At 39.1% G+C, this 14,302-nt stretch overlaps 1 protein-coding gene across 1 annotated transcript in view; it reads right to left on the reverse strand.

The window, feature by feature from the left end:
* Positions 1-11,803, reverse strand: part of MYPN (myopalladin) — a 42,861-nt gene extending 31,058 nt beyond the window's left edge. The window contains exons 1-4 of the mRNA XM_053948655.1: positions 10,866-11,803; positions 3,789-3,964; positions 2,273-2,324; positions 116-263 (exon numbers count right to left, since the gene is read on the reverse strand). Of these exons, the coding sequence (XP_053804630.1) occupies positions 116-263; positions 2,273-2,324; positions 3,789-3,964; positions 10,866-11,803 (1,314 nt within the window). The remainder of the gene's footprint in view (positions 1-115; positions 264-2,272; positions 2,325-3,788; positions 3,965-10,865) is intronic.
* Between the last annotated feature and the right edge of the window lie 2,499 nt (positions 11,804-14,302).

A 14,302-nucleotide genomic window follows, 5' to 3' on the forward strand; every position in this document is an offset into this window, starting at 1 on the left:
TTCAACAGCAAAGCAAATGCTAGAAAATTTGGGGTTTCAGTCACAAACTGTAGAAGAAAGACTTTATTAAGAGCTTGTTTTTAGTCCTTGAAATTCACCATGGTGTCCCCCCTACCTGGTTAACTGGTGTTGACACAGTCTGGACAAGTACAGACACGGGCTGAAGCTCAGCTGATGGTGCCTTGGAGGTTTCTTGATGCTTGGGTGCAGTTCTGACAGCAGGAGATGCTGCATTCACAGAGCTGTTGGCTGGCTTTGGTTTGCTGTGAAATATTAACCAAGAACAAGTTCTCTAACTCGAAGCTAGAGCTGTGTGTGTGTCCCTAAGTCACATCTGTCTCAGTTACATGTCAACCCCAGCCTCACTGCTGGGACTGAATTCCTCTTGTACTCCCAGGTAAAGCTGCATTTGGTACGTCAGCCTGCATTCCTGGCCACTCTTAAGATCTCACACTTGGTTCAGCCACACCAAGAAATGGCCTGGAGTAACCCAACTGTGGCTGTTACCAGCTCAGAGCAGCACGAGAAAGCAAAGCTGCTTTCACAGAGGACACTGCTAGTTTCTATTTTCTCAAGAGTTGGGCCTCTAAGGTAATGCAAACACCATGGTTTGCTTGGATACAGATTCAATAATTAATTGCTGAAAAATAAAAAAGAGACATGCTTTCTGACCAACATATCATCAATTTTGCTAGTGTACATATTGACACCTGTTCACTTTGTGGTTGTTTATATATGGAAATACAAGAGTTGACCCTTTTTAATTTTATTGCTAAGTGAAATAATGCAGACAGTGAACAGTTTGAGGTCTCTCCAGGAAAACTAGCCTTCAAAATAGAGGATGCTTTACTCAGAATGAAGGTACAACTGTTGTGATCACTGATTTCTCTTTTGAACTTTTTTTAGCACCTGTTCTCATATTAACTTCCTTTAGTTACAGGTGTTCAGATTGGTGTGAAGGCAGCTGGAAGCTAAGCAGAAATGAAGACATTCTTATTGCATTCAAACCTGGTCTTTCATTATGTGATCATTTGAGGACATCCTCCTATGATGTTAGAGCAGCATTTTGAGAATAAAATCACCTCACAATTTGATGAGGTAAGTGATTTAGAGATACCATCAAGTGACCAGAATCATGGTCAACCCTACATTGACACCTAATGAGATGAATGTGAAAAAAAAAATGCCTGTGACATTTGGACAAGCGTGAGCTAGAATGGAAAACTTCACAATTCATCCCAAACTGATTAGCAGTATATCCCAAGTCTGAGACTTTCTTAACCTTAAGTTTTATAAAACCCCTAACATTTATTAAAGTCCATAAACCAATCCCATCTGGAGTACTTTATGACCTTGAAGTTTAAATTGCATACAACAGGATTTGCTGTCAGCCTGAGGTCTTCAGTCAAATACACTGCAAATGTCTTGTCTTTGCATTTTAAAAACTGGCATTTGTAATGATTGTAATTCCCCTTAGTGGTGGAAAAACCAACAGGGTGCATAAATCTATCTGATTAGGGCCTCTTTTATCAAGTGTTGCTTGCTTTTGATGTTGAATCTGTGCATACAAAGGAGTTCAAAATAAAAGACTGATTATTTCTGTTTTCAACTAGTCTGACTCCCTTTCTAGTTAATAGAAGGACTTTGATTCTGAAAGATTTTTAACAGCATTGGATCAGGTTCTAAATCATCAGGGGATGGATTTCATTTAGGAAAAATAAATAAATGAATAAATAAATATTTCCCAGATTTTAGATTACATCTGACATATTTTCTCTTTAAGTAGTATTTTATACCATCACTTTACTTCACTCTAGTGCACATCTATTAATTTCTTTACCTTAAATCTGAATAATCAATCTCTACCTATATTCTGCCAAAAACCTTGTGTATTTTCATGTGAGAAACTGTACTGCATTCTTTGTCCACGTCAGACACTTAAATCAGCATTTAAGCTTGATCTAGTCAAATGGCTTTTGTTTTAGTAAATTAATTTTAGAATTTTAATCTTTATGGTAACATATTTCCTTTTATATTAATATTTAATATTAAAATTTCAATTCTTAATCCAAAGTTGAGGACACAAAAGCAAACAAATGTTTGTTCCATACTGTTTATAAAGCAAACAAGTGCACAAACAAAACCCAACCCATCAATCCAAACTAATCCTAAACAGAATGATAATGTCTTGGAAGCTGCAAACTGAAATGTCTGCACTTGTGGGTTTTTTAACGATAAGAAATATGGAAGGTGTAATTGATTTTAAACTTACTGATCCATTTCGTCTTTGATGATTTCACCTTCAGAGTCAGAAGAAGAGATGCCTGTGGAAAAAAAAAATCATTTAGCAGAGGGCTTTTGAGTTTCTCTCTGAATGATACAAACCTTTATTCAGATTTCCTGTAGAGCACTCTATGGGTATGTATTATAAAGCTGTGCCCAGAGCAAAGATCCCATGGCAGGAGAAGTGAACCACGTTCCACACTGTGCAAGATGCAGAGCTGCTGTTGGGATGAGGCAGATTTGGGAGGAGGTGCAGCTGAAGTAAGGAGAACAACATCCAAGAGTGAATGAGTACCTGGGTGTTCCTTGGGTTCTTTTTCAAATGCCACTATGATTTAGTCCGTATTTGTTGTGAATCAAGTAGGAGCTTTCTTCTCTCAGACACCTGATACTATCAGATTTAAAGGAAAAAGAGAGACCTGGAATTGTAGCTGTGATTCTCCAGCTAGTGCCTTGTACCACGATGTGAAGAAGATACTCGCTCTTTACTAACTGCTGTCAGTTACTGAGACATTTTACACTCTGATTCTGCCTTCACTGTGTTGGAATTTGCATTTTCTCTGCAGTTCCTGCCAGTGAGCATCTCCATCAGCCATGGCTCCCATCCAACACCCACTCAGCTGGGTAAAAGCAGACCTTGGCCCCTGCCTCGAGAGCTTGTAAATGCCTGCCAAGCACAGACATCTCCCACTGATGTCAGGGGCAGTGCAGATATTGAAAAAGGATTTGTCCTTTCACTGTCAAATTAGAGTTGTGGAAGAAGAATAACAGCAGAATGAAATTCATCTTTTGGGCAGTGCTTTAATTTATGAATGGCCCCACTATGCTCAGTGATGGTGCTCACAGTATGCTTCTCTGAGAGAAAAACAAAAAAAAATCCTATGTGTTTATTTTAACTTTATAGTCATGCTAGCACAATAATGGATTCAATCTCAAATCTCACCCAAGAAAGTCTAAAAAAGAAATATAATAAATAGACCACTCTTAGGCCTACTTGGTACAGTAAAAAGCATAAGGAGAAAGAAAAGACACCTAAATCTGCAAATATATATTCTGTTTGATTTACAGCATCTACTGGGCATGTAGAATATAAAATTGATGGCATATTTATTTTGATTACAAGGTCCCAAGAAAGAGTTAAGAGGAAGCTGTCCTACATTCAATTCGTAGTAATGATGTAGGGAAATTTCTTACACTTCTGTAGAGTTCCACAGACAAAAAAATACAAGGTAGTTTCAGAATCTGAATATTTTTAGACTTTGATCTTGCAGTGAGATATAAAATCTCTGGGAAGTAACACAAAATGTAAGGGCTGGTCCCTTGTCTGAAGAGTGTTTTACAGGAAAATAATAATGATATTAGTAATGATGGAAAGTGTTGACTCCTGCTATGTTTTTTTTTTTTTTAATGACAAAACTATCACAGTTAGCAAAGAAGATACATAATTATATCTTAATCCTATGTCCAGTTTCAACCATCAGTTTCTGCAACACTTGTAACATTACCTTCTATGTAAATCTCTGCAGAAGTGGAGTCTGTCCCATAGATGTTGGAAGCAAAGCACGAGTAACGCCCTGTGTCCTCCTCAAAAGCTTCCACAATGATCAGAGAGTGTCGGTCACCTGTCTGGATAATTTGAATGTCGGGTGAGTTTTCAAGCTCCTTCCCCTCACAGTACCACCTGCAGGGCAAAAAGAAATTGTTTTTCAATGTAAACAAGTTGATGACTAGGATGATAATGTTTGAAGTCTTTCTGGTGATAAAATTGGTAGGTTTAGCCTGAAGATTCTGACAAAGTACTGCAGGTGAGTGTTGAATCAACAGTCATAGGAATAAAATATGGGTGATTTTCATAATAGTCAATAAAGAGTAAAAGAGCTCTGAATTTGGAACACTGTCAATCCAGCTCTGAATTTCTCTTGAGGTTCAGTCAGGTCTGTGTAGTGGCTTAATGTGCAGCAAAAACCACCCAACTCTAAGTTAACAAATATCCCTCAAACTTGTGTTTCTTAAGTACATGATAATTCAGAATGTGACTGAAATTTGTCTTTGTTTTGTCATATATTTAACACAATCTGCTTTTCAGAAAAGTTGGCAGAAGTGTATCACAAGGTTGGAGAGTTGATCTATTACAATAGGTACTTCCACACAGAAACAGCTGCACCTGGAATGCTGTTCTGCACGATATTGCTGTGTTCCTCTTTAGACACTGCTACATATCCAAGAATCTGTTAGGCCCTCTAGAGCTTTCACACTCTCATCTCTGGCATTCCTAAGTCCCTCAGTGTTCAGAAGGGTCGTTTCAGTGGAAAATGCAGGAATCTGCATAAAAGGAAAGCAGCACCTTCACAGAGAGCTCTACAGGACGTGCCACTGGCAGTAACCACCAGCTCACTCTGAGCTGGCAGAGGGGAGAGCAGGACTGATGGATGCTGGCCACAAGGCAGAACAGAAGCACACAAAGCAGGTGGGTCTGCAGAAACAGATTCCAATTAAATCTAGGCTTTATAAAGAAAATGTAGTGTTGTGTATCAAGATCCAGAGTTAAATGTTTGAGATAATATTCAGAAGTACCTGTAATTATAGATAACTAGCTAAATTTGAAAAGCCAAACTTAACTGCATTCATCTTCACTGTAACTTTTCTTATGAAGATTGATAGATGGATAGATAGACATAAAATGCCACTAAAGCATTTGTATTTTCTTACTGTGACTTTCTTAATTACATGTGATTAGCTACTGCATCTTCTGCATGTGAGGGTGAGAGCTGTCATACTGGCAATAATTTTTATTCAATTGACTTTTAAAAAATTAGTAATCATTTAATCTGTCTTTTATGGTAACTTGGTGAAAGAACCTGTCAACATTTGACTGGTACTACAGAAAATAAGATTGTTGTGGAAAGGATAAGGATAGGTTTTGAAGTAAGAAGTTGTAATAATTAATATCTTCTGTCTTACACTATAAGGTACTTCAATACATTTCTATCTCAGATATTTTAGAAAAACATGAATAAATAATTTTTTTTTGATCACGCATTTTGTGCTACAAATTAAGCATGAAGAAAGCCCCAGATTAATATATTAAAAAGAAAAAAAAAATCTCTAAGCAGTCCATATGAGCAGAAACCCAGACTAGAACAGAAGAACACAAGTATAATACAGAATTGAGGAAGGAGCCTCAAGGGGTCTCTGAGGTATGGAGGAATACAGATCTAGCATTTAACTGCTGATTCTGTAGCTGAGCAGAAGAGAAGTTGGAGAGCCAGCTGTGCTCTCACAAAAGGGAGCAGTAACAGCAGCACAAATCCAAGGATGCCAGGTGAGCTGGCACATGTGGAAGGATGAGGAAGGAGCCGCTGGGTGTTGTGGCTCAGGTCACAGATCCACCTAACCCAGCACACTCTCCTGACAGTGGCCCAAAGCACACACTGAGGGGAGGGTGTAAGAACAGAGTGAACATATACATGTGTGTATATTCACTTATTGCTCTGGAGTGTCTAACCAGAAGTTAAAGAAACTCCTTTCCCAAGGTGTGAAGCAGCACTTAAAAATAATTCTAAAAATGTGAAATCACTGGTCTTAAAATCGTAATTTATAACGTACCTCACCCTTTAAGGATTTCATGATCACAGTACCACTATCATTATTTTCCAATAGATTAGACTGTATGGTTCCTTGCTAGCATTTATTTTGAAAATGCTAATCTTTATGTTATCTTTATTTTGAAACTATTGGCTTGTGTTTCCATTTAAAATATATTTCCTTTAAAAATAATTATCTGTCTACCATCTTCAGTTTGACTTTTAGTGGTCATATTCTGTCATAGATCTGTCAGATCCTCTAAAACAAAACTCTTCAAACGGTAGAAACAGCTACATCTATTTTAAACTATGCCTATAATGGAATTGCCCAAATCTGGAATTTTTACTACTAATACTTGGATACAAAGGAGTTTTTTTGGTCTGGCTCCCCAGAAGTGAATATCACATTTTCTTTTCTGTTCAGTGCTGTCCTCACACATATGTAGATACAGACACCATAGCTCGTAGCTGGCATCCAGAACACAAACCTCCAGTGCCTGGGATAGATAGACAAGGAGCAAATAGAGGAAATGTTTAGCATTTAGGGAGAAGTATGGTAATGTACATTACAGGGTTGATTGAAAATATCCTTTGACAATTATTAGTGCCTTTTCAAGGTCCAGACTTGGGAATTATAGAGGATTCCTGTGATAATGAAGGGAGAATTTTTAAAAATTCTATTTACATTATGGTTTATTCTACTGCTGTTCTCAAGAACTGCAGTTAGTGATCACTGAAAATGGTCACATTATCAGGAGAGAAGGTTCATGCAGTTGTATGACTACAGGCACAAATTTGGTATATGAATGTACAAGTTGCCTTTTAGGTGTGTAATTCATGTAGGCAACTGTGTACTTTGGGACATGAGTCATGGCACTTACTCATGTCTTTTTATATACCTACCCCATGCCTCTTCCTTATATTGTAGCCTTGTTTGAGCATGTGAGCCTTAGCAGATATGAAGAAGCATTCAAGAGAATAGCCATGCTCTAGAATTTGATTTCATTTCCAGCAGCATCTTTTCAGAGCATTAAAATACCTTGCATAGTACAGTGTTATTATATTTTTGTGTCCATTTAAATGTGCTTCCTTACTGGAGTGGCACATCAGGCAAAGCACGTTACGCAAAATGCTGTGATATAATTGCCATTAAGGTAGAACTCACTGTGTTACTGATCAGCTTTTCCAATTAATCTGTTGTGTTTGTGCAGAGTTAAGTCTGTATCATACTTTTGTGAGGCACAATTTAGTTTTCCTATAAACAACTTTTAAAACACCATGTAATCTTTACATTTCTCTTATTAGTATAGAAGTATTGTATTCCTTAAGTAGACTCAAACTGTGAAGCAGGATTGAGTTAATTGGGTTTTTTTGCATTTATTTTTTCCTTTGGTTAGTCCCAAATTTGCAGCATCAGTAATTTAAAACTTCAGGAATAAACTCCTGTTTCAAACCTGTGTTTAGTTCTCTATGCATTTTGTTCTGTAGTCACTCTTTTCAGCAGAATGTTCAAGTATTTTAAGATTAAGTTGGAAAAAGGAGCATGTTGTGTGAATGTTGTTGTAATGCTTATAAATCAAAACCAATGGTCTCCTGTGAAGTTAATCTTCATGGAAAACGTTGGTATGGTGTATCTACTCCTTCTTTGTTCAGATTTGATTTTATACTTACCATGAAAACATTGTACGTGGTAGCAATGAAATGTCAGCTCCAGGGGAGTTCTGACATTGAGATACGTGGCATGGCTGAAGTAGCAATACTCTGCCACTGACATTTCATTCCTGCCATGGATTGCAGTGAGAGCTTCCTCATGCAAGGGAGATTCACATTTAGCACAGGCAATGTCATCCCCTGTGCCAAATTCATCCTAGATCTTAATCCATTGACTTGACTGGAGTTGAATGTAAGAGAAGTTTGGCTGTAGACTGAGCACTGAAACAGAGAAATGCTTTCATTTGGCAGCCGGGAAGAAAAATCTTAATCTTGCGGAGTTTGAGTTTCTAAAAATCTGTGATTAGTTGGAGGTCTGGTCTGCTCAAACAAAGCAGCATAAAATGCAGCTTTTAGGCTTTGTATGCCTATGTTAAAGAATGTTTTCATGGAAACCTTATGACATACAGCCTGTTTTTAGAACATTAAATCCTCATGACACTTCCAGCATAGCTGTGTATGCCAAACCATGCAATGTGATTCATCAGTAAAATTAACCTAAGAGTGATGTGCCAAACAGTTTGGAAAAATGTAGACACCTCTGAACTTGAGGGAAAAAGGAGTGCTCTCCTCACAGAGGGGAGTAAATGTCACACCTACCATTACTCATAGAGAAGCAGAGCTCTAGAAGGAAGCATGAGAAGGAGGTCATCAAACACTTTGGAAATACACCACACATTTCTCTCAAAGGTTTGTTTCTAACCCACAGTGCAGTCAGAGCAAAGCAATCAGCAGGAATTGTAGTAGTGCTCTTTAATTGTCAGCTAAGGTGTGAGCCAGTGGAGGCACACATCCTGTGGTATCAGTCTTCAGCTGCTGACACTGAAAAATGAGTCACTTCTCACACAAATTTCTAGATAGGCTGGCCAAACGAGCTTCCTCTGAATTGTGGGCTTGTTACATTAAGGCTGAGTTACCTTTAAAAACAATTGGGCAGGTCTTTCTCAGTTTTAGCTTTCCATGTCCAGGTGTTTCAGATCAGTTCCCCATTTCTTCTCTTGCTCCACCATCCAGTTTTCTTTCCCTCAGTGAGCCCTGGTGCTGGATGGTTACGTACCACTCCTGTAATGCTTTATCGTTGCCATGGTTTGGTAATTTGATAAATAATCAAAATGGTATTTTGGCCCTGATCCATCACGAACGTCATTTACACCATCTTTTACATTAATTTGGTTTGGTACTGTCTTGCTTTCAAACATGGTATCTGCCCTTCATATTTTCCAGTCCTTTCTGTCCCTGTGATCGGCTCCTTTCTAAATCTCCTGTCTCTAATTTCTCTCTTGTAATCCCCATTACATCAATTTAACCATCAGACTGCTCCTAGTGTTGACTGATTAACTGCATTACAGAGCTTGCTGAATCCTGTTCTTGTTTCACAATGCTCTGGGTTCCCACAGTATGACTTCCACTTTGTAATTGTATCTAATATATGCATTGTAAGTCACTTGGGATCCCTTTCTGTGGTTAAGAAGTCCATTTCAAGTCAAAGGTCATTAAATTTTCTTTCATCAGTTGATACCTTGGCAGTTGGTCCTTTCCTGGGATTGCTGATTTTTTAATTCCTTTTACCTATCTATTACAATCCTTCTGTCCTTGCCCAGCTCCACAGACACTGAACTAACTCACCATAAACCTTGGAAAACTCTTACCCTCCAAGCAAGACATTTGGCAATTCCGAGCACAGTTTCACAGTCCCACAGCTATGGCCAACAAGATGCCTCCTTCACTCTTTTGGAAGCTCTGCACAGCAGATCAAAGATAAGCACTATTTTTAGGGAGAAAATGCTGCATCCTTCTGGTCCCCATGATTAATGGTACACAAACCCCAAAGTACATTCTGCTTTCTGTTTTCCTTGTGCTGCAGCAGTGACTAATAAGGCCACGATACATGGAAGCATGTGAATATTTATCACTCAGTCAAGTGACAATTTTTGCACCTCTCTTAGTGTTACTTCTGCACAGTTGTGGAGTTGAAAGAATCTTGGATGAACATGACAAAGTTTTGTTAATAAATAATTATGATCAGGAAACTCTTCAAGGAGCTAACATTCCCAGCTTTCTCCTTAATATAGCATGTACATACACACACAAACACAAGGGACAGAGAGTTCAGAGTTCTCCCCCTTGTGACTTCGCTTTTATTTTTTTAGTTAAAATTGTAAAAATGAAAGCTGAGCCTCATCTTTTTCTTGAGCTGTAACTGCTTGGGACTAACTTTCCCTAGGGAGTCTTCTTTCTCCCTGTCCCTCATTTCCTATATCTGGTGGATGTTTATTCTACAGAAGTGTAGTAGCTCTTGTATTGAATGGCATTCACATAAGTAGCTTATTTAATTAATCAAAATTACCAAAATCAAATGTTGAAATAGAAATTTCAACTAAAAAGCTTCAGTTTTGTTGGGGCACAAATGGACCCAAGTTACAAAGCTATCCATCATCCATTTCCGTGGAATCAAGTGGTTCCTGAATTGGGTGTACAGGCATTCTGGTCATCCCTGGATATCTGTAGGATGAGCCATCATTCCTGGGTTCTCCAATCTGCCCTTGCAAGCCTTCAGTGACTTTAGAGTGTCAGCTTCTAATTCTGGTGGTTGTTAAACACCTAAACTTGGATGACATGAGCACCTTGTCACTTTTATGTATGTCAACAGCACAAACATGACTGCTGCTATAAGGACAGTGTTGTGGCCTTCTGGAAAAACACCTGAATTGAACCTTGTGTGTTGGAGTACAGTCTGAGAACAAGCAATTCTGTTCTGAATATGAAGAAAGCCAGATTGAGTTTGTGTACATGTTCAGATACATAAGAGAAGATGATTTCACTTCTTGTCTTTGCGTTATAAGCTATGACTAATAAAAGGGGGAAAAATAATTTCTCACTTCTACTAACATTTTTATTATCCAAAGGATTTATCAAGGCAAGTGCCTGGAGAAATAAGCAAAAGAAGCATTCAGAGTCTTGCTTTATAAGCAAGAGAAGTGTTCAGAGAGTGTTGCTAGTATCTAGGGGATGATATTTCCCGTTTGTTTTCTGTTTAAAAAAAACCCCTGAATTTCTGGCACTGTTTTTTCTTTTAGTCAGACTCCTATATGAGTTTATGGGCTGAACACACTCCAACATTTGTAATGGCATAAGCTCCACCAAAGGAATGCCTGAAAACTGTTAATTAGAGCAGTGAGTTTAGGCTGAAGCATAGTAGAAATAATATTCTTCCCAAACAAGGTATTTCCCACCTGCACACGCCTACCATTACAGAAATACAAAATGACAAGTGCAGAATATGTTTACCTGACTTCAGGTGCTGGGATTCCTACCACAATGCAGTCCAATTGCACTTTGGATCCTTCAGGAACTTCCCTGCTCTTCAGTTTTTGTGTAAAGCGTGGTGGCTGTCCAATGGGCTCATCAGAATATACAGATGCAGATTCTGACTCTGTTTTCAGCTCTGCACTTGTTAATTGACTGAGAGATTCCAGGTTTGCTGCCTGTTGATCGTCTGTTTGTTCAAAAGTTTTCTCTGCTTTGTTTTCCAAGTCTTGAGGTGTTGGAATGGAAAGCCTTTCTCTGTTTTCTGACGTGAGAGACAGGCTAGAGCTACCTTTTTGAGCAGACTTGTTCTTAGAATCAATTTTGCTCTTGTAGTTTTTGCACGTTCGGGGTCGTATTCTTTCAGAATTGTGAGCTTTGAAAAGTGAGGAGAGCTCCTCAATGAAATCTGCTGCCTTGTTTAGGAATTCCTTTTTGGATTCTGATTCAGAAGGCAGGTGGTGTTTCTTTAGATCTTGAGAGCTCCCTTTGGACCCCTTTGTATTTCTGACATGTTCCTGACAAAAGCTGGAGTGCAGGCCATTGTCTGACGTTTTCAGAGCTGTAGACTGGGCCATTTGTTTGTGTTTTCCCGTGTTGTTCAGCTGATCTGGGGGGCACTGTGAATGTGCCTGAAGCTCATCCTGTTTAGTTTCCAGTGGATTCTGATCAATAGCTTGTCTTGCCAGGTTTACACTTTCATCAAGCTCTTCTTGGCTCAAAAAGGCAGACAGATCTGGGAGGTCATCCTGGGCAGCTACCTCATCTGAATCACCAGAAGCATTGCCATAGTGGAAATTATGAGAAACTGGCTCTGATCTGCTTCTTTCACTCTTCCCTTGGCGCTTAGTTTCTGCTAAATAACTCTCTCTCAGAAGCTGAGATATTGAAGTTGAGGTTTCTAAACTGTCGTCTTGCATGCTGCCAACAGAAAGGACAAACAGGACCACGCCTTATCAATAGCAATTTTTTGATTGAACACAACGACAGGCTTCTGAAAAGCAGAACACAACATTTTCAAACTGTATCTGTGTACTTGCAATACTTGCAGCATAAGGATGGCCTTGTGTTAAATGCCTGCTTCTGCACATCCTGCCAGACACTGCTGCCTTTACCCAGTAAAGTTCATCTTTCATCACTTTCTACTGTCAGTAGCCTCACAAAAAGTAACTGAGAGTGTGGTATTTCCTACTCTGTTCAAGGCAAAACTTCAACTACAGAGCTACTGAGCTTCAATGTCAAATCATCATTGCTGACGTGTGTTTCTTAGCTAAGAAACAATCTCATCAGATTAGATTAAGTGATGGATATTTCAGGGACTGAAAGTTGTTGAGAGTAACAGTACTTTAAAGTGAAGTAAATTTAGCTTGAAAAGCACTGAAGTAGTAAGTAAATGAACCCTCAAAATCATAAGAAGGATGTGAGGAGGAAGGAAAAAGAACTAAAATATTCTATAATGACAATTTTTCATGCATTGTAAGAAGCTATAATGGGGCTAAATGTTCCACAGCTTCTTAAATCCAGCATTAATTCTAATAAGCTACTTAAAGTAAGTAGAGAACTATGCCATTATTTATTGAAAGTAAGTAGAGAACCATGTCATTGTTTAATGCAAACGTAATTTGTACTACAGGGCTTTCAGAATCATGTTCTTAGGTCATCCTGATTCTGAAAAAATGTACCACATGAGATGAGAGCATCAGGAAGCCCATACTTCACCTGCATGCCTGATAAGCAAAGCTAAAGCATCCCTTTTGATACTTAAGCAAGTGTACCTGTGTGGTTCTCCCTTTTATTTACATGGGGGCCATGATGAGTGCAGAGGAATTCAGACACCCTGATAATACCCTCATCTCCTGGTGCCCTAAATATGAAGACAAATGACTGCTCTTTACCCCATTCAGAGAGCTGATTCCTCACAAATACTGAAACAAGTGCATGCCTGTTCACTGGATCTGTCTCTCAGACTATGCAGTGTTCATTTATGGTGTGGCAAATCTTGCTGCAGTGGTTTCAGGTATTCCTACCCCAAGCTGTCTGGTTTGTCACCCTGCAGAAGGTTCTGTTCCTGTCGTGACATCAAGAGAACATCCATTCCCCAGCACTGGCCATCTCCATTCACAGCCTTGTGTAACAGCTGAAGTTATCAGGGAAGGAAAAGTTAAAAAAGTATTTCTGCTGTGAAAGGCTTTGGGCTTTTCTAGTGGGACAGCTGTCCCTGGAAAAGGGATGCTTAAGAACAAATGAAGTGGTAATGTCTCACACTGCTGCAGTATTTCTTCCTGGAATATGAGTGCCAGCCCTTATTCTTTATTTACAAAAAGGAAGGTTTCAATTTAAACTGTTTATATTCTTCTTCAATGAATGAACATGCAGCCATCATAATCTGATGTACATTTGAGACCTTAATCCCTCTGCTCGAGGTAGGTTTCTTTATACTGAAATCCTCTTCCTTACGTAAATATTGGGCATTTTGTATTTATTGATTTTGCTTTATTTTCATAATATTAAACAAGGAAAATCCCTAAGACTACAGAGGCACCCAATCAAAATATTGCTAAGTTTGTACCTGTACAATGAACGAGAAATAAAATACCATATAAATTGTAGGCTTTTAAGCACTCTGTGGAGTCCCTGCAGCTGAGCCAGGGTCTGTGATACCAATTCACCACTTGGCATTAAATTATCTGGTGCAGTGTTTCAGTGAAGCTGTTGCACATAGAGAACATTGATTTGGGAAGCCCACGTGAGATAACATCGTGCGCTGTTTCATGACTGGACAGAGTTTATAATTTAACCTCTTAAGAGTACAAAGAGTTCTCCATGAGGCTTAAAGTTCCTGCTCACTGGAAACTGCTTTTGCTTGCTCAGCTTTAACTTCTTGGGCAGCTGTGCCCCCTTAGTGCAGCCGAACGTGTTTCAGGGGCTCTCTTAGCTTGTTTGTGTGCTGATCGCAGACTATGTGCTGTAAAGGTCACAGCTAAAGCTACAGTTTCAGCTCTCAAGAGTTTAAATACATTCTAACAGAGGGAGTTCACAGCCTGGAGGACAGACCTGTCCCATGAATGAACTGCAGCCTAGAGCCTCGAACCTCGCCACGTGTGGCTATGGCTGAGTTAGAACTTCCAGTTCTTTGTGTTTACAGGACACAGTGGAAGGCTGTGTTTTACCTGGCTGGAGAAGTGTGTATTTTACAAGGTGGCAAAATGTAGCTTGCTGCATTTCTTGGCCACTCTTTCTGCAGCATTTCAGAATGGCATATCTTATCTCAGTGTCTCAGTGTCTGACACTGAGCTGAAAAAAGGTGATGCAGATCTTTAGAGGACACTGGATGCTCTAAGTAGGGAAGGAATGCTGTGTGATCAAATCCTGAAGTCAAATGAACTCGAAGAACTCCTATAATGGTTTTGTCTGAAGTG

Source organism: Vidua chalybeata, chromosome 8 (assembly GCF_026979565.1).
Source record: "Vidua chalybeata isolate OUT-0048 chromosome 8, bVidCha1 merged haplotype, whole genome shotgun sequence".
Lineage (NCBI taxonomy): Eukaryota > Metazoa > Chordata > Aves > Passeriformes > Viduidae > Vidua > Vidua chalybeata.